Consider the following 26921-nt stretch of genomic DNA (forward strand, 5'->3'; position numbering starts at 1 on the left):
GGACGTTTAAGTCATAGAGATTAGGTAAATTTTTACACCGGTCTGCCAAATTTATTCGTTTTGATTCAACAATGAGGCTGCCTCTTGCGGGGAAATGAGAAGACATCTATTTCATTCTACACTTCACTCGTATTTTCAGTTGTAAATGAGCAGCAAAAAAAATATGCTTTTAAATCTATGTAATCTTTATAAATAATAAGTATGCATTTTTATATAACATATACAGAAATATCAGTTGTAAAAATGTCATTCAAAACGGACCCCTGTGCAACCGACGCAAGCAAGCACACCCTACAATTTCCCCAGAAATTGTACCCTCTCTAGTTAAATTATAAATTCTTGTAATACGAACAGGTTTATTGTAAAAGCCATGTCAATTAGAGTCTTAGTCTGTCTAGTAATCCTAGTGGGTCCTTTAACCATTTGTTGATACTTTTTAATTTTGTCATTATTGTTTTCAGTTTGAGTTTATAACTTTTGTCGGACCAGTTGATGTTATAATCACCATACAATATAGTTTCTCTATATACCTGTAGTTGTTTAACTACATGACTTAACTCATCATAAAAAGAAACGTCTATCATATTCAGAGCTGCCAACTCTCACGGTTTCGCCGTGTGACACACGCATTTCAACCATTTGTCACGCCACACTTTGTATATGTCACGCTGAAAAGGCAACGCCAAACAAGTAGCCAAGCTAACGTTGTAAACAGTAACGGACGAGGCACAGGATAACGGAGTGAAGCATCATTGACGCGCAAACAGCCGTGTAAACTCGCCTAACAGTGCGTTCACACTGCAGCGGAGCGGGCGGCGCGCGGCGTCGGCTTCCAATTCATTTTCAATGAAACCAGGCGTTGACGCTCGCGTAGGGCATTGTGGGAAGGCGAGCGGAGCGGAGCGTTGCAAGTTGGATTTTCTCAACTTTATGTAAATGAGGAGCGTGAAAACGCTAGCGTTAGCCAATCGGATTGGTTTCTTGTTTCTTGTAACGTAGCAACCGTTGGTCATGATAAACATTTCTAGGTTTCACAATTTCAAGATGGAGGAGAAACTTTTTGTACGTGTCTGCACACCCAGTTCTGTTCAGAACAAAGTTACTAATGTGACGAGCTTGAATTTAAAGATTACATTAAACTAATAATGCATGGTGCATGGTTGCCGATGTCTTCATTGTTTCTAGTGTGTTTTTCTAGCCTACTTTTAAATCTCGTCACATTACGTGACTGTTCTGTGCCACTGCTAGCTCGCTAGCCCAGCCTACAAACGACTGGTTGAGTGACTGGTGGAGTAACATGTATTCTACTGTAATCTTGCACTAGTAAAATATTGCACTTACATAAATGTTGTGTAAAAGTGGTATTTTGATCGATATTGTGAGTACATGAACCCAAATCTGCACGCTTGGCCATGACTACAACAGTGACCTTAGAGAACTACAACTCTGTATTAACTTGTCTTGACTTAGTAACCAAATCTCACGCCAAGGTTTTTGGAAAAGTTGGCAGCCCTGCATATTGGTTGGTATATTACTATGAAGTCAAGATTCAGTTAAGCAGAGGAAGTCCAAGTTCGAATCCACGAGGAGAGCAGCAATCTGATCCTTTTTGGGGATCAAATTGCGAATGTTCAATTGTCCCCCCAAATCCCCTTCGGTTTGCACATCGGTTCCCACAGCACTCGGCATGATTAACAGTTTCAAAAAAGAGATATTGCTTTTGTTTTTGTGCAGCTTGATTGTCTTCAGGACGCGATTGTGTCGTGTTGTTCGCTCCTTTATTTTTAACTCGCCACGCTGCCGCACTAATCACCAAACGAGAGACACTCTGCGCCGCAGACGCTGTGCATTCATGTTTGGAAGCCGAGGTCGTTACCGACACAGTCCCCGCATCCGCGTGTAGGTCTATCAGGCCGGGTGACTCACCAGTTTGGCCGCAGTTGGAAGATCCCAAGTGGCAGAGTACAGAAGCGGTGTACTCCTCCACGTATCGCTGCTGCTCCGGTAGTTCCTGGCTCTGTACCAACAACTGCTCCGACCACTGCGCTGCTCTGCGCGGTTCTAGTGTATGCATGGGCGGTATCCGCGCTGCTCCACCGATGTCAGGCCTCACCTGCACCACAGAATTAGCCTGTTGTTGTTCAGACGTGGTCGGTCCGGGGTTAAGATGTCCCCAGCTAACAGCATGACAGCTAACAGTAGCGCTTTGGATGCATGTTCTCGGCCCTGCCTTGAAGCTGGTCTGTTGGCAATCCCATTCTTCCTATTCTTGCTTTTACTCCAGGATGATGACCATATAGAGTACAACGTATTGTGTCCATGTCCAAACAAGTAGAGTTTAACATGATCAGCTTTTGGCAAGCTGGCAAAAGTACCCTTATGCGGTGAAAAATGATAAGTCCAAACACACATCATCAATAAAATAATTTGTAAAATACAGAGAGCACGAGTGGAGCCCAACAAACCACACCTGCCCTCGGCAGCCATTTGCCCATGGTGATGGTCTGCACCATGGAGCAGCGCTGCAGGGTTTCAGTCCTTCACGGCGTAGTGCATTTCCAATTGTTTTCTTTGTGACCATGGTCCCAGCTGCCTTGAGATCTTGACAAGATCCTCCTGTGTAGTTGTGGGCTGATTCCTCACCGTTCTCATGATCATTGCAACTTCACGAGGTGAGATCTTGCATGGAGCCCCAGACCGAGGGAGATATTTTGTGTTTCTTCCATTTGCGAATAATTGCACAAACCTTTGTCACCTTCTCACCAAGTTGCTTGGCAATGGTCTTGTAGCCCATTCCAGCCTTGTGTCGGTCTACAATCTTGTCTCTGACATCCTTGGACAGCTCTTTGGTTTTGGCCATGGTGGAGAGATTGGAATATGATTTATTGATTGATTGCTTCTGGGGACAGGTGCATTTTATACAGGTAACAAACTGTGATTAGGAGCACTCCCTTTAAGAGTGTGCTCCTAATCTCAGCTCTTTACCTGTATAAAAGACAGCTGGGAGCCAGAAATCTTTCTGATTGAAAGGGGGTCAAATACTTATTTCACTCATTAAAATGCAAATCAATTCATAACAATTTTGACGTGTTTTTCTGGATTTTGTTGTTGTTATTCTGTCTCTCACTGTTCAAATAACCCTACCATTAAAACTATGGACTGATCATTTCTTTGTCAGTGATAAAACGTACAAAATCAGCATATTTTTTCACTCAATTTCAACCGCTTATTTAAAACAGGAGACTTGATTCATGTGGACTTACAACAAGTGAGCACTGACGGATGATAAACATGGAAGCCACACACTGTAAAGATACCTGTAAAGCTGGACTAAAAGATGTGTTGGTGTCTCCTCCTTCATCTGTCTCCACTGTCTCCTGTCCCTTCAGCCTGGACAGCTCCATACACATTCGCCTCTGAGAGAGAGACAACGCTGACTGGGAAAACATACACACAAAATAACATTGAAAAGCCCTATCTGAACAGACACATATGCATCAATACAGAAAGCAAAATGTTCTCCTCAACACACATTTACATTACATTTAGTCATTTAACAGACGCTCTTATCCAGAGCGACACAGTAAGTACAGGGACATTCTCCCCCGAGGCAAGTAGGGTGAAGTGCCTTGCCCAAGCACACAACGTCATTTTGCACGGCCGGGAATCGAACTTGCAACCTTCAGATTACTAGCCCGCTTCCCTAACCGCTCAGCCACCTGACTCCCTCCCACATTTACATTTGAAATATACACTCACTGGACACTTTATTAGGTACACCTTGCTAGTACCAGGTTGGACCACCTTTTGCCTTCAGAACTGCCTTAATTCTTTGTGGCATACTTTCAACAAGGTGTTGGAAACATTCCTCCGAGATTTCGGTCCATATTGACATGTTGGCATCACACAGTTGCTGCAGATTTGTCGGCTGCACATCCATTATCCAAATCCCTGTTCCACCACATCCCAAAGGTGCTCGATTGAGATCTGGTGACTGTGGAGGCCATTGGACTACAGTGAACTCATTGTCATGTTCAAGAAACCAGTTTGAGATGATTTGAGCTTTGTGACATGGTGCATTATCCTGCTGGAATTAGCCATCAGAAGATGGGTACACTGTGGTCATAAAGGGATGGACATGGTCAGCAACAATACTCAGGTAGGCTGTTGCGTTTAAACAATGCTCAATTAGTACTAAGGGGCCCAAAGTGTGCCAAAAAAATATCCCCCACACCATTACACCATCACCCTGAACCATTGATACAAGGCAGGATGGATCCATGCTTTCATGTTGTTTATGCCAAATTCTGACCCTACCATCTGAATGTTGCAGCTGAAATTGAGACTCATTAGACCAGGCAATGTTTTTCCAATCTTCTATTGTCCAATTTTGGCGAGCCTGTGCGAATTGTAGCCTCGGTTTCCTGTTCTTAGCACAGGAGTGGCACCCTTCTGCTGCTGTAGACCATCTGCTACAAGGTTCGACGTGTTGTGTGTTCAGAGATGGTATTCCACATACCTTGGTTGTAACGAGTTATTTGAGTTACTGTTGCCTTTCTATCATCTCGAACCAGTCTGCCCATTCTCCTCTGACCTCTGACATCAACAAGGTATTTTCGTCCACACAACTGTTGCTCACTAGGATTTTTTCTCTTTTTCTGACCATTCTCTGCAAACCCTAGAGATGGCTCAGACCAGCCCGTCTGGCACCAACAACCATGCCATGTTCACAGTCACTTAAATCCCCTTTCTTCCCCATTCTGATGCTCTGTTTGAACTTCAGCAAGTTGTCTTGACCACGTCTAGCGTCACTGTGTCCAATCCCGACCGGCTTTTAGCTAACATTCTGATAAAATGCCACTTCAAATATTGATAAAAATTATCGTATCACGTTTTCAGCTGATTTACAGATTTCACGTTAAGCTTTAACTTCTTACCTTTCGAGCTAAATATTGTTAAAAAATTTAGAGTTAGCTTAGCCTTTACTAGAGCCGGTAAAGAGACGCTGGCGCCGGTAAATTAGCCATGCGCTACACTTGTCCAAACCCGACCGCATTTCTATCCTCGTAGTAAACACTCGCCGCTGCAGTTTTTCCGGGGATATTAACTTGATCCAGGGTCACCAAACTGACCATCAATGCTGTCAACATATCCGGGGACGTAGTTATGTCCTCCACAATAACATATCACGCTTCAACATCTCCAAACTATGCGATAAAATCTCAATTTGACTGTATACCACCACCTGCTGGATGTTTTGTTGAACTCTTCTCATGTCAGTCCCTTGCAAAACATGTTATCCAAAGAACACTGATGCTTACCGCATGTGTACAGAACACATGATCGTGTATTTTCATTGGCTAGTGTTGTGGAAAAAACATCACACTGCTGTAATTATGAAGATGGAGAAATGATTATGGATTATATGATTGAAAATGAACCTCTTAATCACCTTTATTACTTTTATATGCTATAGTAGTGAAAACCAGATGCAAAGCTGTTGACTGATTAGTATTACCACTAAAACAAGGCCAAATGTGGAAGACCAGATAGATAGAGTTTGAGTGCAAGAGAGAAGTATGTGTGTAGGCCTCTCCCATGAGGGACTACAAAGCCCAGATATTGAGAACTACAAGCACCTGATATCAGGGGACAGATGTATGTCCTTAAACTCAGTGTCCCTGTGCAGCTGGGCGGAAGGCCTCACGAGGGCCCTGGAAGGGGAAGGTAGAGGAAAAGTACTGGCAATGTAAATTTTGTGACAATTGACCAACCGGGTGTGAAATACATAAATGTATCTGTGACCAGATATAATGTACCAATGATAAAATATCATAAAATAATGGAGAGTAAATATATAAGCAAATGTTCCTGTCAGACTCCGGGGTCTACTCACGTTTGTTGGAATCAATCTTTTGTGATGGATTCGAATAAACACTTCGCATCATACTTTGCTGCCGTTTCCGTGCTGTTTCACATTTTGATATTGGTTAAAAACTTAGCTTATTCTTTTCCTGACAAATTGGCGAGCCAGCCAGGAGGACCAGGGGATCCCAGTCCCTGTGCGGGGAAGCCCTCGGACAAATGCGCCGGCCACCAAATTTAAAAGGTAAGTAGATTTTTTTCTTTTTAATATCTGCTCAATTATATGCGTGTCCGAGGTGTGAATCCGCCCAGGCCAAACTGGTCTCTTTTTCCAAAAGAACAATTTCTTCAGATAAGATTAAATACATTCGTAGAGCACGGAGGCCAAAGTACGGTGCAAACATTTTTATATGTACTCTGTGTCCTGCCTGTTAAGAAACCATGGTGCGGAAAGACTGAATGATTAATATGTCACGTACAGCTATAATTTGCTGGTTGCTTACTTGCTTAACATTCGATATCATCTTAATCTGGATCGCCATAGCAGCAAAACACCGAAATTAGGTCAGGCTAGGTTAAATAAATTTAGCTGTGCGCTTGATCTGGAGAGTCTGACCATACAACGGTTAAAGCGCACTATTGTTAGACACAGGAGGTTCAGACAGGGCACGTATGGACGTCCGTGTGTAGAAAGTAGATTAGTATATAGCCACTATCATTAGTTTAGTTCCCGGACAGGGGGTAAGGTACTTCGTGTACGGTAGCAGTATACGAAATAAAAGTTGGCATATTCTCTTTGTAAAAAGGGAATGGTAGTATATTCTCCTGGTAAAAAGAGAAGGGTAGAACCGCCTTTACCAGCATCGCTGGTAAAAGCGATAGAGAACATCAGTGTCCAGAATTCTTGCATGTAAATTCGCCTATGTATCCAAATAAGCAGATATTAGATAAAAGTCACATAAGTGACTATATGTACATATATATATATATATATATATATTACTGTATATCTTGGTAAATAGAGAGAAACGAACAACTGGACCAGCCGCACAAGCTGGGAGTTCTGGCGAGACAGCCCAGAGCGTCCCGTTTAGGGCTCTCGCTAGAAGCGTTGCTGGACGGACATTGTCCGTTTCTCTTAGTGGTTAAAAATTGAAAGGAACAGACTCATCTAATTGGTTTAAAAAAAAAAATACTAACATTCCCCCGATTGTCCCTTAAGGACTTAGTATTAGTGTGGCATTATTCAAACCGTTGAATAACTGCAAACGAAAAAACTTGTGCAATTTTATTTGTCACTAAAAGAGTGAAAAAAGTGTAAAAAACCATAAGCTGAGCATCTTATTTTCGGACATAGTCTAGGCAAAATATTTCCAGGCTGCTCCACATGAGAATGTTTTAACTATAAAACGGAGAAAAATAGGCTGACATATTTCTCCAACTTATAACGTTTAAATAACATCCCCGACCCGCAAAATAGTAATTTTGATCACAAGCCGCCCCGTAAATGGAAATAGTTTTCCCTTTAACCCAAGAAATTACATTTTATAGCGAAACAGCCTGTAAACCTCTGTGAAAATCAAGCACAACCGAGTCCGTAGGAACACCACGGAGTACTGCGACCAGCAGACAGATTGGGGTGGTCGGAAAGCGAGAGTTTTGGAAAAAAACTAGTTTGAGCGAGCCGGAGGGAGAGCTCATTTTTAAAGCTTCATGAGTTCTCTGGGTCTGTGACTGATCATATCATCTGAATCACGGACATTTGTATATGACTAGAAGCAAGAAGCTAGAAGAACCTGTGGTCAAACACAACAAGAAACGTTGGCAGTTCGATTGTCCCCCACCCTCTCTCTCTCTCTCTCTCTCTCTGAACTCTCTCTCTCTTTCTCTCTGAACTCTCAAACTTTATCCAAATTCTATCTAGACTATGTAAACTCTCAACTCTCTCTCGCCCCCCCTCTCTCTCGCCCTCTCTCTCTCTCTTCTCACCCCCACCCACCCTCTCTCTCTCTCTCTTCTCGCCCCCACCCACCCTCTCTCTCTCTCTCTCTCTCTCAACACCACCCTCTCTCTCTCAACCACACCCCACACCTCCACACAAACACAACACACATATTTCACACACACACACACACACACACACACACACACACACACACACACACACACACACACACACACACACACACACACACACACACACACACACACACACACCACACACACACCTCCACAACACACATATTTCTCACACACACACACACCCACACACACACTCCCTCCCTCTCACTCACACACACACTCACCCCAACGCCCTCCCCTTCACCCATTCACAAACACGCACATACACACAGTCACTCACCACACACACTCACACTCCCTCTCTATGGCTCTGTACCTCTCGTTGTTTTCACTGAAGTTGTGTCTGATTTATTGAGCTGCAATAGATAGGAGAACAAGGGCATTTCATAACGAGCTGGGAGGAGAGGCATCAGGCCTGTGTAACACTAACAGCAATCCGAAATCAGAGGAACAGGACAAGGATTTGTGCAAAGTATTGTTTATAAACTAAAGCAAAAAGATTATTCTTAAACACATCAAATACCCGAGAAGATCCAGTTGAAGTCGGTGTGTCACTCTAATGAATTGACATACTAGATAATAGTGATTCAATTCCACCCACACCTATTCTAGCATTGATTGAAACAAACACACACACATATCTATAAATTGATTTATAAACCAACACAGACGCTCAGCTGAAAAACTCAAAGCTTGGCAGATCACCAAATCATTGATAGAGCCCCAAAAGAAGTTTTTTTCCCTGGCGTGTCTTGGCAACAAGCATTATATCATTGGTTTGACTCTACAGTCTAGCCCAGAGTTTGGAACAGACTGCAGTAGCCTCTATTCTGGTGACTTCCGTTTAAAAGTGCCCGTAGGGCAGACCATAGCAGTACGGGAAAGGCCAGCCACACATCCATCACTCAGTATTACCGTTGTTCCCAGTAGGTTAAGCAAGGATTATAAAACTGAACCTCCAAGAAACGATATATCAGAGAAGCTGGTGTAGGACCCCAACCGAGCTTCAGAAAACTAATTAGGATGACTAATAAGCTATTTGGTAGAAATTAAGAAAATCAGGGAAACCAATGACCAACCAGATCTTTCCAGGTCCTTGGTCAGCAGAACACAACACATTTATACGGGGGATCATTCACGGGAAAAACAGTCGAAAGGCTTTGGACAGCCAGGTGACGCTCCAGTGGAGGTAATACAAATAAAAAAAATAAAAACGCTACCCAGACGACAAAAGGTTAATTCAACAGTTCATAAATAAATGCAATTCAGTTTGGCCGAAAGGAGGATGCTTTGATTTAGCGTGCTGTGAGGAGGTGGAGGTCAACATAAAGCCCCATAAATAAAAAAAACCAGAGCAATAAGAGATTAAGACAGAGAAAATAACCAAGATTAAATAACCAATCCTACAGAGACAGGAATAAAGGAAGTATAGGGACAGAGCCCCCACCAGTATGACCATAGGAGCCACCCCCATATTTAGACAGAAAAATGTTAGTTTACGTACTTAGTATAGTTTAGACCTCATATTAAAATTTTTAAGATTCCTATATGTTTAATGTATGCACTTTCCTGCCAAAGCAAATTCATTGTCTGTAAAACAACAACTACAAAAAAACTGTCATGGGATTAAAAAACAATTCTGACGGTTAGTTTCTAAAGAAACTAACGCAGCACCTCCAATGCAACAAATCTCTCATTAGGGGAACACCCCAAACAAAAAAGCAGAGAGCGATCGCTGGAAGAGTGGGACAACATAAATAAACATGAAATAATGAAATAAACAACCTGATGACAAAATTACGAAACCGCTGTGACAAGATGTCGACACCCTGGCCAACATCTGAAGTCAGACCAAACGTGGACCCCCACAGTGCATGGCAACAGCTCAGCAGCAGAGGGGCCGTGCACTTAAGTCATACAACAGCAGCACTGGGTGAGAGATGGAGGAAGACTGGGGAGCAAAGCAGGTGGAGAAATGAGACTGGGAGTGCCTGGAACGCAAACAACACCACACAGAGACTGTTTATGCTGATGGTAATTAAGGCAATGCTTCAAGATGTACAAAAGTGTCGAGTGCCACAAAAAGTGCCACACAGTGACTGTGTGGTAGGCCTGATGACAATGGACTGGCCATTGCTCTCAGGACACATAGTCCATCATGTCAATAACTGCAGAAAAGAAAAACAGGAAGCGGAGGCCCTGGTTCCCGACAACCCGACACCCCAGGCCCCAGTGATGTTCCAGCCACCACCCCAACCTCCTGCTCTACCAGGACCCATGCAGGCAGCACCAGTCAAACCCCCAGGTACCACCCTGCCACCAATCCAAGTGCATGGTGGCCCCTCAGATGACAACTATCAATCCTGGAAGGGAAGAGGTGGACCTATGCAACGTGGAGGGAGACCCCGTGGGGGAAAAGGATGAGGCCCACCCCCACAGCAGGACAGACGAGCACAGTCCAACCCCAATCTGACTAACAATCAGCAAACATGGAGGTGCTGGGGATGTGGACAACAAGGACATATAAGAAGAAATTGTCCGACAAATCCGTATGTGGCGCCAGCTGCAGATTGGCAATAGAGGTGCTCAGAAAAGCCTGAGGGGGAAAATATGTCACAAATAATCTCACTACCACAAACACATTTTTTAAAGAAAAATGGGAAGAGTCTCCCCCTCTCAAGTTCATCCATCCGGACTGTAGGCTTTTCTTGGAAAAGTGAGACCCCTTACGGAGCCACTCACAATGCAAATTGAAGGAAAAACTATTATGGCACCTCTACTGTATTCAGCACACACTCCAATCAATCTGCTGGGAAGAGACATTCTTTGTATATTAAAAGCCAATATCGAATGTACCCAAAGTGGCTTGCGGGTGGAGTTCCAAGAAAATCCCACAGCAAACCAGATCATGCCAGTAATGGTAGAAAATACACTACAGAATGTCCTAAGTTCACTAACAAATGCAACAGCAGAAGACGATCATTGCCTGACGCCACCGCTGGCGTACTGGCTACAATTGGTCCCACACGAATCTTCACTAATCCAATTATGGGGAGAATGGGAGCCGTGGGTCCAAGCGTTAGTAGGGAAACCTAAATCGCAACTCATGCCGCTCCACTGTACTCTTCTGTACGACGAACATCAAAGCCACATGGACTATGCTGACTGTTGGATAGAGATGATCAATAAAAAACAGTACTCTATCATCAGCCAGGATATCTTTGTAGGCCAGAGTTACAAGAATGGTATCAAGTCCAGGACTCTGTCCCCCACATAACACTGATGACAACAGAAGGACATAGAACTAGAGAGCTAGGACCAATGGCTAAGGCAGCTTTACAGATATTAGAATGGAGGCCCACAAATAATAAGAACACACACATATCCCCTGACTCACTCTTTTATAGAATTTCAGCTAAAAATTACAACGTAGGGATAGCAGAAACAGTGATACTTAATATACAAACATCAACCAAACAATGCTTACTTTCAGAACATGAAGATTTGTTAAGACAGGTGCCCCCAACATTATGGTCAAAACACAAGACAGACGTAGGTTACATAAAATCAGCAGAGCCCATACACATACACGCGAAGGAGGGAGTAAGATTACCCTACCAGAGACAATACCCACTCCGACAACACGCCATAGACGGGATTAAACCCACCATTACGGGTCTAGTGAATGCAGGAGTTTTGATAGAAACTAAGAGCTCCTGTAATACACCCATCTTTCCAATAAAAAAGCCACACTAATGATTATCAATTGGTGCATGATCTGCGGGCAATTAACTCCATTGTGAACGTTCCAAAGGCAGTCGTTCCCGATCCACATACATTACTTTCTAACATTCCCCCAGGTACCAAATGGTACACTGTCATTGATCTGTGCTCTGCTTTTTTCTCAGTCCCCCTAAGCCCTGATTCACAGTACCTGTTTGCTTTCACTTTTGAAGGCAGACAATTGACCTACACTCGGTTACCCCAGGGATTCCTGGACAGCCCCGCGGTGTTTAATCGGGTGTTGGCCCAAGACCTGCAGAATCTGCATGTTGCCAGCACCGTAGTCCAATATGTAAATGACATTCTAGTATGCAGTAGTTCAAAGGAGCAGTGTGAAAGAGACTCTGTCACGGTGTTAAAACAGCTGGCAGAGGGAGGTCATAATGTCATCAAAGACAAGTTACAGTTTTGTCAGACAGTTTTGTCAGACAACAGTAGATTATCTGGGAAGGCGGCTTAGTGGGGATACGAGACAGGTAGCTTTGTCACAGATAGAAGCCATAGTCAACGCTCCAAAGCCTCAGACAGTGGGACAGATGCTTACCTTGTTGGGAATGGCGGGATACAGCAGACCATGGATTTGTGATTATGCCCTCAAATCAGCACCTTTGCGAGCCCTTACTATGGCTGCAGGGCAGACAATGCTGCTACATTGCAGTGGACCGAAGAGGCGGAGGGAGCTTTTTCAGCTCTCAAAAGTGACGCCTCCGCCCTTGGCAATCCCGATTACTCAAATCCATTTCATCTATATGTCATCATCATCTAACGATCTGGATATGCTACTGCTGTATTGTTACAGGACACGCCCATGGGGAAACAACCTTAGCCTATTACAGTACATAACTAGATAGTGGCAGGACTGCCACCCTGCTATCAGGGACCGGCAGCCGCTGCTTTTGTTTTCAAACAAGCATCATCAATGACGATGGGACACCCAGTAACTTTCTACACATCCCAACAACTATACGCCTTACTCACAAACCCACATTTTGTCTTAACACAGGCCGGAAGACCTGATTACGAGGTCATACTGTCTGCACCAGAACTAACCATTCAAGGGTGTGGCACGGTGAACCTGGCAACTACCACACACCTGTGTTCATGTAACTGATGTATTTGCTATTAGGAATGCGCATGGTGGTCACCATTGCACCAGGGGGATAATTATATGTCACCTTTAGGTCGTATGGGGGACACCATATATTTAGAAGCCACAGTTGATAGTGTACTTTGCACATTATGTTTCTCAGTTCAGTTTATGCTCCCATTTCACACAGTCGGACTGACGGACCATTTAGGCATCTTATAGACCAGTGCTTCTCAATCTTTTTTCAATAATGTACCCCCTATAAAAAATTTCTCAGCCAAGTATCCCTTGACTGGCCCCAAACATGTTTGATAAAAAACTATATAAATAATATATATACATATGTATATCATGGTCAGGGTGAATACTCAGTTCTGATTGGCTGCAGGGGTGGTGGACACCTACAAAGTACCTCCAGAGAAACTGTTCACCGTTCCAAATTATTGTGCTGGCTACATAGTATGAGCCTGTTAAGTGTCTGAAATAAGGTGCCTTGCCCAAGGACGCAGCGTCATTTGGCACGGCCGGGAGTCGAGCCGACAAACTTCTGATTGGTGGCCCGACTCACTAGCCGCTCAGCCATCCAGGGGCGGATCTAGAAAAATATTCATGGGGTGGCAAGAGGGTGGCAGGAGATTTTGAGGGGTGGCATCCCGTGGCAAATGTGTGTGATATCAAAAAACTAAAGGCTGTGCAACATGTATGCATAGTCAGTGAACACTGAAATGAATTTGAGTATTATAGGTCACATGACCAAAAAGCTATTGAAGTTTGAAGATTTATTTTGAATCAAATATTTTTTAATAACCTGAGATGAAAATGAACAAAATAAAGGCTTTGCAGCATGAATGCATACATCTTCAACAGTTTAACATTATTTTGACGCTCCTAGTTCATGTTGTTTAAAAGCTATTGACTTTTGAAATGTGTACTTTGTTGACGGTCCCTAAACGTACGCGTTGTTTAGGCAGCCAAAAGCATTGGCTAAGCGGCCGGTCGTAGCAGTGCTAAACACCGGTTAAAATAACACAATACTGGGCGTCCGAATATCTGTTGAATATCAATATTCATAATATTCAAACTAACTTTACCACAGTCATCTTTGTTGTTGCTTTGTTGCCCAAATAATTCACGAGTTAATGTTATTAACCTCAATTCAACAGGAAAAGTAACATTGCAACTCCGTATAGCCCTGCACTTTTGTAATTATTCTTAGTCATTAATAGATAATTGCTTAACACCTCATTCCTCCGGTGTGGTCTGTGCCTACGATTTCTTCCTTGAGTTGAAGCCTTCTATGGTCAGTTTGCGCCTTCCATGTGTTCAAATGAAAGCAACTTCGGTGGCGGTGTGGGGAGGGTGGATGGAGTTGTTTTCGTGCTGCATTTACTTGCATTCGGATATTAGAAATTCGCTCTCGCAAATGTCCGATGAGCCACAACTTTTCTTTGTTTTCAAAGCTGCCAACTGGGGTGGCAGCTGGGGTGGCAAGGCTATGTTTAGGGTGGCATTTGCCACCCCATGCCACCCCGGTAGATCCGCCCCTGCAGCCATCTGACCCAATCTCTACCGCAGTGTACCCCCATTTGAGAATCACTGCTATAGACTGTGTAGACAAGATGCCACAACGTATAGGAAGACTGAGATACATCTTGGTACTAAGTGATCTGTCGGTTCAGTAGATGGGTAGGGAGGCAGTGCCAACTGCAGATCCAGATTCCCGATCAGTAGCAACATTTTCTGTGTAGAGGTCTTTCCAAGACTTGGGATCACAATGGACCGCATTTTGTGGCCGAAACATTTAAATTGGCATTCAAACTGTTAACAATCAGACAAAGGTCTGGCTGTGTTTATCATCCACAGTCACAAGGGACAGTCGAGAGAGCAACGGTACCTTGAAAATCAAGGTAACAAAGATCATGGCTGATGGTAAGTTAAACTGGGTAGGCCTACAGACCTTACCGCCGGCACTAATGGTAATGCGTCCGAGTACCAACCGCCTGAATACCAACCGCCTGAATACTAACCACCTGAGTACTAACCACCTGACATTTCTACACTGCATGAGATGGCTACTGGAAGACTTCTACCAGTTCCTTATTTAAGAAGACCCATTGAGGGTCCTCCCCTCAATGGGACTGGAGAGGGAGATGGTGTTTCAACAGGCGAAAGGTGCCACAAAGGAAAAGGACGCAGAGATTCCAGAGAACCTGCAGACGGTTGCTCCTGGAGATTGGGTCTACGTAAAGGTGACAATCCCAATTAGCTGAATGACCAACAACCCAGACCGCCGGCAGAGACCCATCTCCACCAGCCCGACTGGTTCAAGCCCGGTGTGGCCACCATCGTTCAGTTCACCAGGACCATCACACGGAATCCAGCGGCTCGATGACCCAGGAACCACCAGCCTACGATCCAATGACCAACCATAACCTCCAGGAGTCTAGAGCATGGAAGTCGAAGCAGAGCTGCTCACCGGATCCTGAACCGCTGAGACCACATGGTGGATTGGAGACGTTTCACTGGCTAAGTTTGTTTTCCTGAAGAGAAGCCTTGGCTGTGGAGGATGTCATCGACCACTTGGTCTGTCCCACCCTGGACAATTCTGTTCCCTAATTGCATATACTGCCTACTCTTGGACGCCCCTTCTTGAAGAACCAGCCCCTTCCCCAGAACCTCATCACACATCCCCTTCCCCAGAATCTCATCACACATCCCCTTATCCCTGAACATCATCACATATTCCCTTATCCCTGAACATCATCAGACATTCATCTTCAACATCCAGTATTAGTCACAATGTTTCACACTCACGCACCGTTATTATGAATTGCATGGAGCGCTGCCCCACTGTCTCAATTCATTCAAATTCAAATATATGTCATGTCCATGTTCTTGTTCCCCTGTTTTGTTTTGTTGTCACCATATTGTATTGTCTTGTTTTGTTATCATTGCAGCATTTTTGTTGTTTGTTTTGTTTGTCGTGTATACTGTTCAGAGATGCCCTTTAAGTTTAGGCCTTCAGCAAAAGGATGCAAGGTTATGAGGATGTGTAAAAGTGTTATTGTTAACTGCAACTTACTTCTGTAGGGTACAGTAACGATACAAGACCCTGTTGCTCACAAGCCCATCATAGGACCAACAGACCTTGTGTGAGAGATATTAGCTGTCATGATGAAACGTAACGAACACTTATGCTAATGAAACGGACCAATTTTAATATAAGTATTAGAACGTCAGTGCTGAGCTACTCAATGTGGATGGTGGATGGACCGTCACCCCAAACCCTTTTACTTAACACCCCGCTATGTGTTGCAATAAGCAGATAGCTTAATCAAGTATTGGAAAGTAGGAAAGTCACCACGGTTGAGCTTTGCACATGATGACATTTATATATAAGATGGAAATTAACAATACCCTGTTCTGTATTTGTGATGGTTCTACTGTTACAATGCATACTTGGGAAGAGTATGATTTAGTTGCCTAAGGTGTTTTTGAAAGTTTTGTATTCTATCAGCATTTATGTTTTTCCAGTGTTGTTTCTATTGAATAATTACAGTGGTGTTTCCGGTATGGGTTGTGTTGGGACTTTGTCAGTCCCACAGGGGGAAATGTTGTGGAAAAAACATCACACTGCTGTTATTATGAGGATGGAGAAATGATTATGGATTATATGATTGAAAATGAACCTCTTAATCACCTTTATTACTTTGATATGGTATATTACTGAAAACCAGATTCAAAGCTGTTGACTGATTAGTATTACCACTAAAACATAGAGGCCAAATGTGGAAGACCAGATAGATAGAGTTTGAGTACAAGAGAGAAGTATGTGTGTAGGCCTCTCCCATGAGGGACTACAAAGCCCAGATATTGAGAACTACAAGCGCCTGATATCAGGGGATAGATTTATGTCCTTAAACTCAGTGTCCCTGTGCAGCTGGGCGGCAAGGCCTCACGAGGGCCCTGGAAGGGGAAGGTAGAGGAAAAATACTGGCAATGTAAATTTTGTTTCAATTGACCAACCGGGTGTGAATGCATCTGTGACCAGATATAATGTACCAATGATAAAATATCATAAATTAATGGAGAGTAAATATATAAGCAAATGTACAGAGAAAAATTCCAGTCTGATCTCGAGACCACACTCAAGTTTGTTGGAATCAATCCTTTGTGTTAGATTCGAATAAACACTTTGCATCATACTTTGCTGCCGTTTCCGTGCTGTTTTAAAACTTGGATATTGGGTAAAAACTTAGATTATTAATCCACGACACTAGACAAAGTAGTGTTAAACTAGCGTTGAAATACACTCATATGCTAAACCATATAGTAGCAGTACGATGTCAACACAGACACACTTGTCAGAGTAAAATGTGAGTGTAAATGAAATGTTCGCTTGCTACTCACCAGACGGCTCTGTACGGCATTCTGTGATTGGCTAAAAGATTTCTGCAACTCCAGGAGCAGGCCTTCGGAGGTCTGAACCTGAAACTGGAGAACTGAAACCTGCAAACACACACACCTTGGTTTTGAAGAAATGTCCTCATTCATATCTGAGGGGCCAATATCTTTAATAAATGTGTGTTTATGTGTGAGTTCATTTCACCTGCTTCTGTGTCTCAGCTGTCTGAGTTTCTAGTTCTCTCTCCAACTGCTCCCTCTCCTCTCTCAGTCGACTCAGCTCTCCCTGTTGCTCCACCACCTGTCATCCAAGAGAGAGCACAAGCCTACATCAGACCCAATGTGAATAGCAGGACCTAGTGTGAAGAAAGTCATGTCAGTGTAAAAATCAGTGTAGTGTATAAACGGGTTAAGTTTTTGCTTCTCTGAGTCCATTAAACTTTCCCCTTCTCCGTTCACTTCCTTGGAGGGGCTGGTGCTGTAGTCTGACGCGTGTGTTTAATAAGATGATGAAACTGGTTATTTCTTTTCCTCCTGATGAGTAGATTTATTGCACGAATGAAACAAACATAAAACTGTTATTTAACTTAAAGAGGAGTCCGTTCTAAACTATAGTTCTTTGTTCTGTCTTAACGCGGGAGGCATAACGCGCCTCGTCTCACGTTACCCGCCGACACGGTCAATGACTGTTTTTGCGTACACCTGCCACACCCCCGGCCTGGGTCACTGCACCATCTTAAATAGGCGATACAGGAGTTTCCTATAGGTGCACACTAACACATGCACACTAACAGAACATAAATAATGATAACACAAAGTGAACTTAAATCTTTATCGCTATATCTAGAGCTCCTATAATAAACCAAAAATAAGCAACAATAAATGAATGGCTCCTACAGTCAGTGAGGTCATGAGGTAAAACCTTTAGTGTTATGTGTGGGAGTAGGGCTGGGCAATATATTATTTGACAATAGAAAAACGTCGATCATTTATATCGTCAAATCCCACTCATTACGGCAATATTTACGAATATATGAAGCAAAGTGAAAGGGAGTGATTGGTTAATATTAACAGTCAATAAAATAATTTCACTTAATCTAAAGATGAAGTTGAATTGGTTATGTACGTTGGATAGAACTTTGGACCGGTCACTGTATCAGCTCACAGCAGGCTCATACTGTGCAGTAATTAGCGAGCGTTTTGTCGAGAAATTAAAACGGGTCGCACCACAACAATTCTTTGCACTCGCACAAATGCTCCTGTAAGGAGTTGGAAAGATGTGAGGTCGGCAAACTTATCCCCTTTGACACACAACTTTGTGTGTCATTTATTCAAGTAGGCCTACAATGACAAAAAACGTAGCTTGCTACCCACAATGTAGCCAAAAACTCACTGCGCCCTTAAAGGTGCAGTGTCCACTTGAACCTGTCCAGTGAATTATGTACAAGTAGTCCATAAGACTCCCAAATATATTTTGAGCATATGCAAACAAAATGGTCATAGTTTTGAGCCTTGAAAGTCAGAAAAATCAAATATGAGTACTTTTATTTTGTTTGTTGTTTATAATGAAAAATACAATGACAAAAATATAGCTGCAAGCAGCAATGGGGTGACCAAGCAGGTCAGATGACCCAGAAGAAACTTTCAACATCCTCAGAAGAGGGTTCCGAGTACACGCAGTAAGTTTGGTGTGAATCCATCAAAGATATGCTGAGATACGACACAACTTTGTTTGGCGGCTCTGCTGCCCTTTTTCGATTGGCTGTACCGGACAAACGGTTTTGAAAATCTAAAATCATTTTGATAGAGTGAGGTGAGGTTTGATAGTATAAACAGATAACCAGTGAGATGACAGGCTTGTTGGCTTTGGCTTTTTTTCTGTGTAAAAATATAAGCCGTTTTTCCTGTGGCAAGCAGTTGTCAGATTTGGTCAAGTTTAAACAGCTGTAATTCTGTCCTATTTTGACATGTTCAAGTGATTGTGGTCTGAAGATAATCTGTGCCAAATTTGGTGAATATTTGATATTCACAAAAAAGGTTTTATTCATTCATTTAAAATTCTATCCTATTTTGACATGTCAAGGTGATTGTGGTCTGAAGATAATCTGTGCCAAATTTGGTGAATATTTGATATTCACCAAAAACTTTTTATTCATTCATTCAAAATGGCAGCCGCATCAATTCAGCTGGTATCACAATTTAACATGCGTCAGACACGGGATCGCCCCCTAGCGGTTAGATGACACAACATTTTGTGGACCTCTTTGGAACAGGGTCCCGAGCACCTGTACCAAGTTTGATGTCAATTCAGCAAATATTTCTTGAGATATCTCACTTCCTGTGAGGCTTGATCTGAAGATAATTGGTGCAAAATGTTTGCTTATTGCAGCGCCACCTAGAGGTGAAATGGCATGACCTATTGGACCTCTTTAGAACAGGGTCCCTACTCCTTATAACAAATTTGGTGTCAATGCAGTAAAGAGGTGCTGAGATATGACTTCACTTCTTTTATGGTGGCTTGGTTGACGACTTTGATTGGCTGTTCCAGTCAAAAGGTTTAGAAAATCAAAACCCCATGTCATGTCTTTTGTGAGGCTTGGTCTGAAGATGATCTGTGCCAAATTTGGTGAAGATTGGACAAACTTTATAGGAGAGGTAGCGAAAAATTGTTATAGTCGTTCAAAATGGCGGCCACATCAATTCGGCTGGTATCACAAGTTAACATGTGTCAGACACGGGATATACTAAGATATCACGAGACAAAGGAATCACTTAAATAAGACAAACAAATCAACAATTATTGGTCAACACACAATCCTGCCTATTGTAGTGCTCCCTAGAGGTCAAAAGCCACTACCTGTCTCAGACCTCTTAATAAGAGAGTCCTGAGTCCATACACCAAGTTTGGAGTCATTGCATCAAAGATTGGCTAAGATATGACCTCACTTCCCTTTTTCCGGATCAGTTGCTCAATATGATTGGCTGTAACTAACAAACGGTTGCGAAAATTAAAACGCCATGTGATGTATTTTGTGAGGCTTGGTCTGATGATGATCTGTGCCAAATTTGGTAAAGGCTAAGCTAACTCTAAATTTTTAAACAATATTTAGCTCGAAAGGTAAGAAGTTAAAGCTTAACGTGAAATCAGTAAATCAGCTGAAAACGTGATACGATTATTTTTATCAATATTTGAAGTGGCATTTTATCAGAATGTTAGCTAAAAACCGGTCGGGATTGGACACAGTGACGCTAGCCTACGAAGATGTCCGTGGCAGAGACTTGAGAACTCAAGCAAAATCTCCGAACCAAGCACCAGCGAGGAGGTTGGTAGCTAGGAAGATTAGCCAACCCTTCTACATCCCTGGCCGTACCTGGAAGAATTTTTCGGCATGTTTGGATGCAAAAACAACTCCTTTCGAATGCGCTGCAAGCTCTGCGCACCCAAGTAGGCTACCACAAGCTAATGGCTTTCACAAACTTGCCGTCTAATTTGAATAAAGGCTATTGATAACATGCCTCTGAATTTGGACTTTTTGCAGCATTACAATACTTATAGGCAACTAGTCATCATATCTTCCGCTCCATGAAACAAATTTTAATGCTTAGTAGTAGGCTACACATATAATGTATTTGCATTGTACTAAAATGCGTTCATTTTCAATGGGAATAAACAGGTGCAGCCCACATTTTTCAACATTAACATTTCAATATAACAAGTCATTATGGCCTTTGGAAAAATGTTTTTTGGGGGGAGGTGGGGTCGTGCATTATACACCCCTGTGCCTAAGCTTTTGTCAATTTTTTCCCCTTACTACTTTTACTTTTATACTTTAAGTAGTTTTGAAACCAGTACTTTTATACTATTACTTGAGTAAAATGATTGAATTGATACTTCAACAACTACAGAAGTATTTTTAAACCCTAGTATCTATACTTCTACTTAAGTAATGAATGTGAATACTTTTGACACCTCTGCCCGGTAAATTGTAACTACTACAGTACAGTACTAGACTACTGCTGTGTTCGTCTTGGTAGGGATTGCGTTGGTTGAATTCGATTAAACGTTCCGTTGTAAGGTTTAGGCTGAAATTTATTATTTTCATGAACAGATTGACAAAGTTTAGGCTGTGGCAATGAAGTTCAGGTTAGTAGTCAGACAGTTTCACCTATTGAAAGACTACATTACATTTCACAATTGTGAAATGTAATGTACAATTCATTTGGAAGTTCATGTAATGGTTAACCTGTGAAATAATTCATAAAAGGTTAAAAGCATACTAGAATTCACGTTTTTATAGGATTTTGTACATATTGGTAAAATAATGTACTGCCTCTTCAAGAACCAGCCAACTCCGGCTACATTACGTTGATTTTCATTTTGTGTGATTCAGATCTTGAGAGCTGTGGAAGCGAACGGTTTTCTTACCTTTTAACTGCTAACTTTTAGCTATTTCTATTAAGTCAAATCAAATCTAATTTATTTGTATAGCCCTTTTTACACGCAAGCATGTCACAGAGGGCTTCACATACGCCCATAGAACTGCCCCTCAACCAACCTAAACCCTCAAGGAAGACAAGGAAAAACTCCCAGAAAAACTCTCAACAGGAGAAAAAATGGAAGAAACCTTGGGAGGAGCAATTCAGAGAGGGATCCCCTCCTCCAGAGACGGTTGGTGAGAGAGAGGAGCAGAACACAGGCTAAACATAGTCATACAGTGTCGATGGGTTTTTAATAATTAAGAATATTAAGAATTTCTTTTTATCTCATTAGCAACTATAATAAGTGTATTAGTCAGCTCACATTCTCTCTTGTAAATTGGAAACCAAGGAATAAAAACCTGAGATTTTCATCTTTTATTTCAACAACGTTGCGGAGGTGGATTTATTGGACTGTGTTGCTGGGTTTTCAATGGACATTGCAAATGGGATTAGCTGCTTGGAATAATGTTAGATAGTTACAGCGTAAGCCATTGCATATCTCAAGACTTCAAACCTCTACAGGCTTTGTGAGGCTTGGTCTGAAGATAATATCTGCCGAATTTGGTGAAGATTGGACAACATTTGTAGGAGTGGAGAAAACATGTTTTTTCTGTCATTCAAAATGGCGGCCGCATCAATTCGGCTGTTATCACAAATTATCATGTGTCACACACGGGATCTCCCAAGATATCATGAGACAAAGGAATCACTTACAGTTTTTCTCAATTGTTTACACACAAATACTGGTACTTGAGACACAATGACCAAAACATGTAACTCATGCACCAACCCCATGAACCAATTCTGCTAAACTACAAGCACAATTCCTGCTTTACACTCAAATTGCAGTTCTAAAACACACTTTTTTCAAAACACTACACACAATTCTCTGCATTTGGCACAATTTTCATGAAGAAAATCTTTTGTTTTCACAAGGAACACACTGCCATTCAAATACCCACACTGACTCATCGCATGGACAAACACATGTCACACAGTTTTACAATTAGCAATCAGAGCTTTAGCATAAAAGGGCAACAGGTGACCTCTTCTGTTTTTGAGCAATGGATGCCAACATTGGAAACAGAGACAGAGGAGTGAGAGTAAGAGGAGGAGGACGGGAGGATGAGGAAGGCCAAGGACCATAATCTCTGATGAGATCCGAGCCGCTTTGGTTGACCATGTAGTCAACCATGGGCTAACAATGAGGGAGGCTGGGCAAAGAGTACAGCCAAATTTGAGCAGGTACACTGTAACATCCATCATCCGGACTTTCCAAAACGAGAATAGGTAAGAAATCTACTCTCACTACAAAATTGCAGTAGGCCTACTGCAGATCAATACAGTACTCAATGAGTACAGTAGTACAGTATTGCCTGTGGACTGTTCTGTAGGACTGTAAAAATAAATTATGTTTCAAGTAATTGGAAAATGTATTCCTACTTTGTATTCCTACACAGTATTTACAGTATTTTACTATTTGTTTGGCAGAACTAAAAGATTACCAACACAAGGTGGTCGGGAACGTCTTCTGTCTCCTGAACAGGAAACTAAAATCATGAACATGGTCCTAGAAAATAACGGCATAACATTACGGCAAATACAAAGAAAAATAATAATAATGTAACTGTATACACTATACAGTAAATTATTCTGTTGTTTTGTATGTAGACCACTGTATGTGCAACTTTGTGTTGGTTGGGATATACACTGTGTACATTGTTTTTCTGGGAAAAATACGTAAAATATATTTGTTACCGTGTATTTCTGTGTTCTGAGTATAAAAACAATATTCTCAAATATTTTACAACACACTTATGTATGTACTGTCTTTAGTAAATGTAACACTGAACAAAAAAAGGCCTAACTCACTATGATGAATGAAGAAGAAGTGTTTTCCATTCATCATAGTGTTTTACATTGAGCACATCAGTGTTCAAATGGTTCTTATAAATGTCTATTCATATGATGGTTTGTGTTTGTCATTTGAAAACAAAATACCATTTTGAGATTAAATAACATTGTTTTGAATGTTAAGTTTTATTTTGCAGGAGAAGTGAGGGGTTTTGCCCATTGTGTGTGTGTTTTTTTGATTTGTGTGTAGAGTTCTGAGAGTATGCGGTATGCATTCAGAAAATGTGTGTAACCAATCGAGAAAAACTGTAATAAAGGCAAACAAATCAAGAGTTATTGGCCAAAACACATTTTTGGTTCCTGCGGCCACGCCCAGTGATCACATGACACCAAATTGATTGGACATCCTCAGAAGAGGGTTCCGAGTGATCATTCCAAGTTTGGTGTTGAATTCTCAAGAATTTGCTGAGATATGACCAAACTTCCTGTTTGGTTGCTTTTTTGCCAATTGTGATTGGCTGTACCGGACAAACGGTTTTGAAAATCAAAAACCTTTTGATTACTACAGTGAGGGTTGCTCTGACGATGATGTGTGCCAATTCTGGGGAAGATTGAAGAAAAATTGTAGGAGGAGTAGGCTTTCAAAGGTTTTTGATAAAACCGGAAATTGCGGAAAATCTATATAACTGGAAATTGACGTCATAGGGTGTCATAGGGAATCCAACATTACCTCATTTTTGAAAATCGGTCATACAGTTCGAAAGTTACGTGTGTAAACACAAGTCCAACTTTGACCCGTTGATGGCGCTAGAGTGCTCGAATGGGAGACATGAAACTTGGTGAGAATAAAGAGGGTCCTTAATGAGTGTGCCAAATTTCACAAAAGGTGACCATACGGTTCTAGGGGCTGCCATAGACTCCAATGGGAGAGGAAGATGATTAATAATAATAATAATAACTAGAGAGGGTACAATTTCTGGGGAAATTGTAGGGTGTGCTCGCTTGCATCGGTTGCAGGTGGGTTCGTCCCCTTAAGTTTTTCCCATCTAGTGATATTTTCAAGCATTTAGCCTACTCAAGAACCCCCTTTGAAACAAGCTACTGTAACAACGTTGTCACCGGCAGTATTTCAGATGGAATCGCGATTCAAACAGTACCGTCTGCTAACTGAAAATATGCCCCCAAAACACATTATTGTGTATTATTGTGACATTAATTTAGGGGGAAACATCTAATTCAAAAGAAGTTTCCTACGAGCAAGCTAGCTGCTGTTGCTAGCCAAACGTCACTGAGGGGATTGTTTGAAAGCGCCAGAAATTAGAATGTTTCTTTTGACATAAAGTTTAGGCTGTGGCATTGAAGACAGCGACGCACCACACAAGCTTGAGTTTAAATACATTCTTTAATGTGACATTACTTACTGTACATGCAGGTCTTGATTTGCTTAAATGTACATGTGCTGCTAGTACACCACAGCACGATACTCGCTGTGCAACTGCACATCAATCTATGCGTCGTTGCCAACGTGTGCTGACGTGGTGACGTAGCTATCACTGATTACCCTTCGTTAACTAAAGGCACTTTTTGCCACAAAAACGTTGTAACCTCCTAAACCGTGCAACGGAACGTAAATAAAAATACAAGCAACGCAATCGAGACCAAGACGAACATTTTGACACAGGCAGTGTATATGTAGTCCAAATATTGTTCGATCCTTAGGGGGGCAAAAATAAACAATAAAAATAAATATATATGTGAGAGAACAATGGTTATGCTCGCCGAAGGCGTGAGCACACCCAAAAAGAAAAGTTAGAAACACAAGTGGCTTCGCCGCTTCGCGGCTTGGCCATCAATAATAATAATAATAAGAAAAGGTAGAAACACTTAAGTGGCTTCGCCGCTTCGGGGCTTGGCCACCAATAATAAATATAGCTGCAAGCAGCAATGGCGGATTCTTCCAAACATTGCGAACCAATGGAATACCAAATCTGAAATGCAATACCATCAAGATCCACAAGGGCCTTCACTTCAAGGAATGAGTGGGGGCTTGGTCAGCCCACAATTGCCTGAAATATTGTGTATGCGTCTCGCCAAGCTTGCGCGTGTGTCAAGGGAAAGGCTGAGTGTGTGAGAATGTGGAGCGTGCGTGCTGAGGAGCACATTACATTGGAAATTTCCTTAGCAATTAGCCAAGCATGCATGTTTCAAATATTCACCAAAAATCTACTTTTCATCTCATAGTTAACTTTTTCTGAGATTTGTGTACTAAACATTCTCAAGAGTCTTCATATGAACTTGTGATTGAATCAAAGTATCAGTTTTTGACCGGCGGATGTGTAAAGCATTATTTTAGCGTTAGCGATAAATTCGATTTGCTTTTCTTATCAACCATTTTTGGAGATATGAAATAGCATTTGCACATGGTAACATGTTGTAGTGTCTTCCTTGTGACAAACAAAGTTACGTGTTGATAGCTCAAAGATTTGGTGAGATATGACCAAACTTCCTGTTTGGTTGCTTTGTTGCCAATTTTGATTGCCTGTACCGGACAAACGGTATTGAAAATCTAAAACCTTTTGATAACTACAGTGAGGGTTGCTCTGACGATGATATGTGCCAATTCTAGGGAAGATTGGAAAAAAATTGTAGGAGAAGAAGCGAAAAGTGTTTCCTTAAAATTCAAAATGGCGGAAAATCTATATACATTTACATTTAGTCATTTAGCAGACGCTCTTATCCAGAGCGACTTACAGTAAGTACAGGGACATTCCCCCGAGGCAAGTAGGGTGAAGTGCCTTGCCCAAGGACACAACGTCATTTTGCACGGCCGGGAATCGAACTGGCAACCTTCAGATTACTAGCCCGATTCCCTAACCGCTCAGCCACCTGACTCCCTGACTCCCTATATAACCGTACATTGACGTCATGTGTTGAACTCGTCTTGATCCAGGGAATGCAACGGTACCTAATGTTTGAAAATCGGTCATACGGTTCAAAAGTTACGTGTGTAAACACAAGTCCAACTTTGACCAGTTGGTGGCGCTAGAGTGCTCCAATGGGTGACATGAAAATTGGTGAATATAAAGAGGGGACTGTGCTTAATGAGCGTGCCAAATTTCACAACTTTTTACCATATGGTTCTAGGGGCTGCCATAGACTTCAATGGCTGAATAAGATGATGAATAATAATAATAAAAAAAGGTAAAAACACTTAAGTGGCTTCGCCGCTTCGCGGCTTGGCCACCAATAATAACTAGAGAGGGTACAATTTCTGGGGAAATTGTAGGGTGTTCTTGCTTGCAGATGGGTCCGTTCATTAACTGCTATTTTTACAACTGCTATTTCTGTATATTTTATATAAAAATGT

The 26921-nt window shown here is 42.0% G+C and overlaps 1 protein-coding gene across 1 annotated transcript in view; it reads right to left on the reverse strand.

Moving 5' to 3' along the window:
• The window catches only part of rabep2 (rabaptin, RAB GTPase binding effector protein 2), a 69695-nt gene that overhangs the window by 13542 nt on the left and 29232 nt on the right, over positions 1 to 26921 (reverse strand). The window contains exons 5-7 of the mRNA XM_067230768.1: positions 17427 to 17522; positions 17228 to 17326; positions 3318 to 3437 (exon numbers count right to left, since the gene is read on the reverse strand). Of these exons, the coding sequence (XP_067086869.1) occupies positions 3318 to 3437; positions 17228 to 17326; positions 17427 to 17522 (315 nt within the window). The remainder of the gene's footprint in view (positions 1 to 3317; positions 3438 to 17227; positions 17327 to 17426; positions 17523 to 26921) is intronic.

The sequence above is a fragment of the Osmerus mordax genome, chromosome 3, assembly GCF_038355195.1.
Source record: "Osmerus mordax isolate fOsmMor3 chromosome 3, fOsmMor3.pri, whole genome shotgun sequence".
Lineage (NCBI taxonomy): Eukaryota > Metazoa > Chordata > Actinopteri > Osmeriformes > Osmeridae > Osmerus > Osmerus mordax.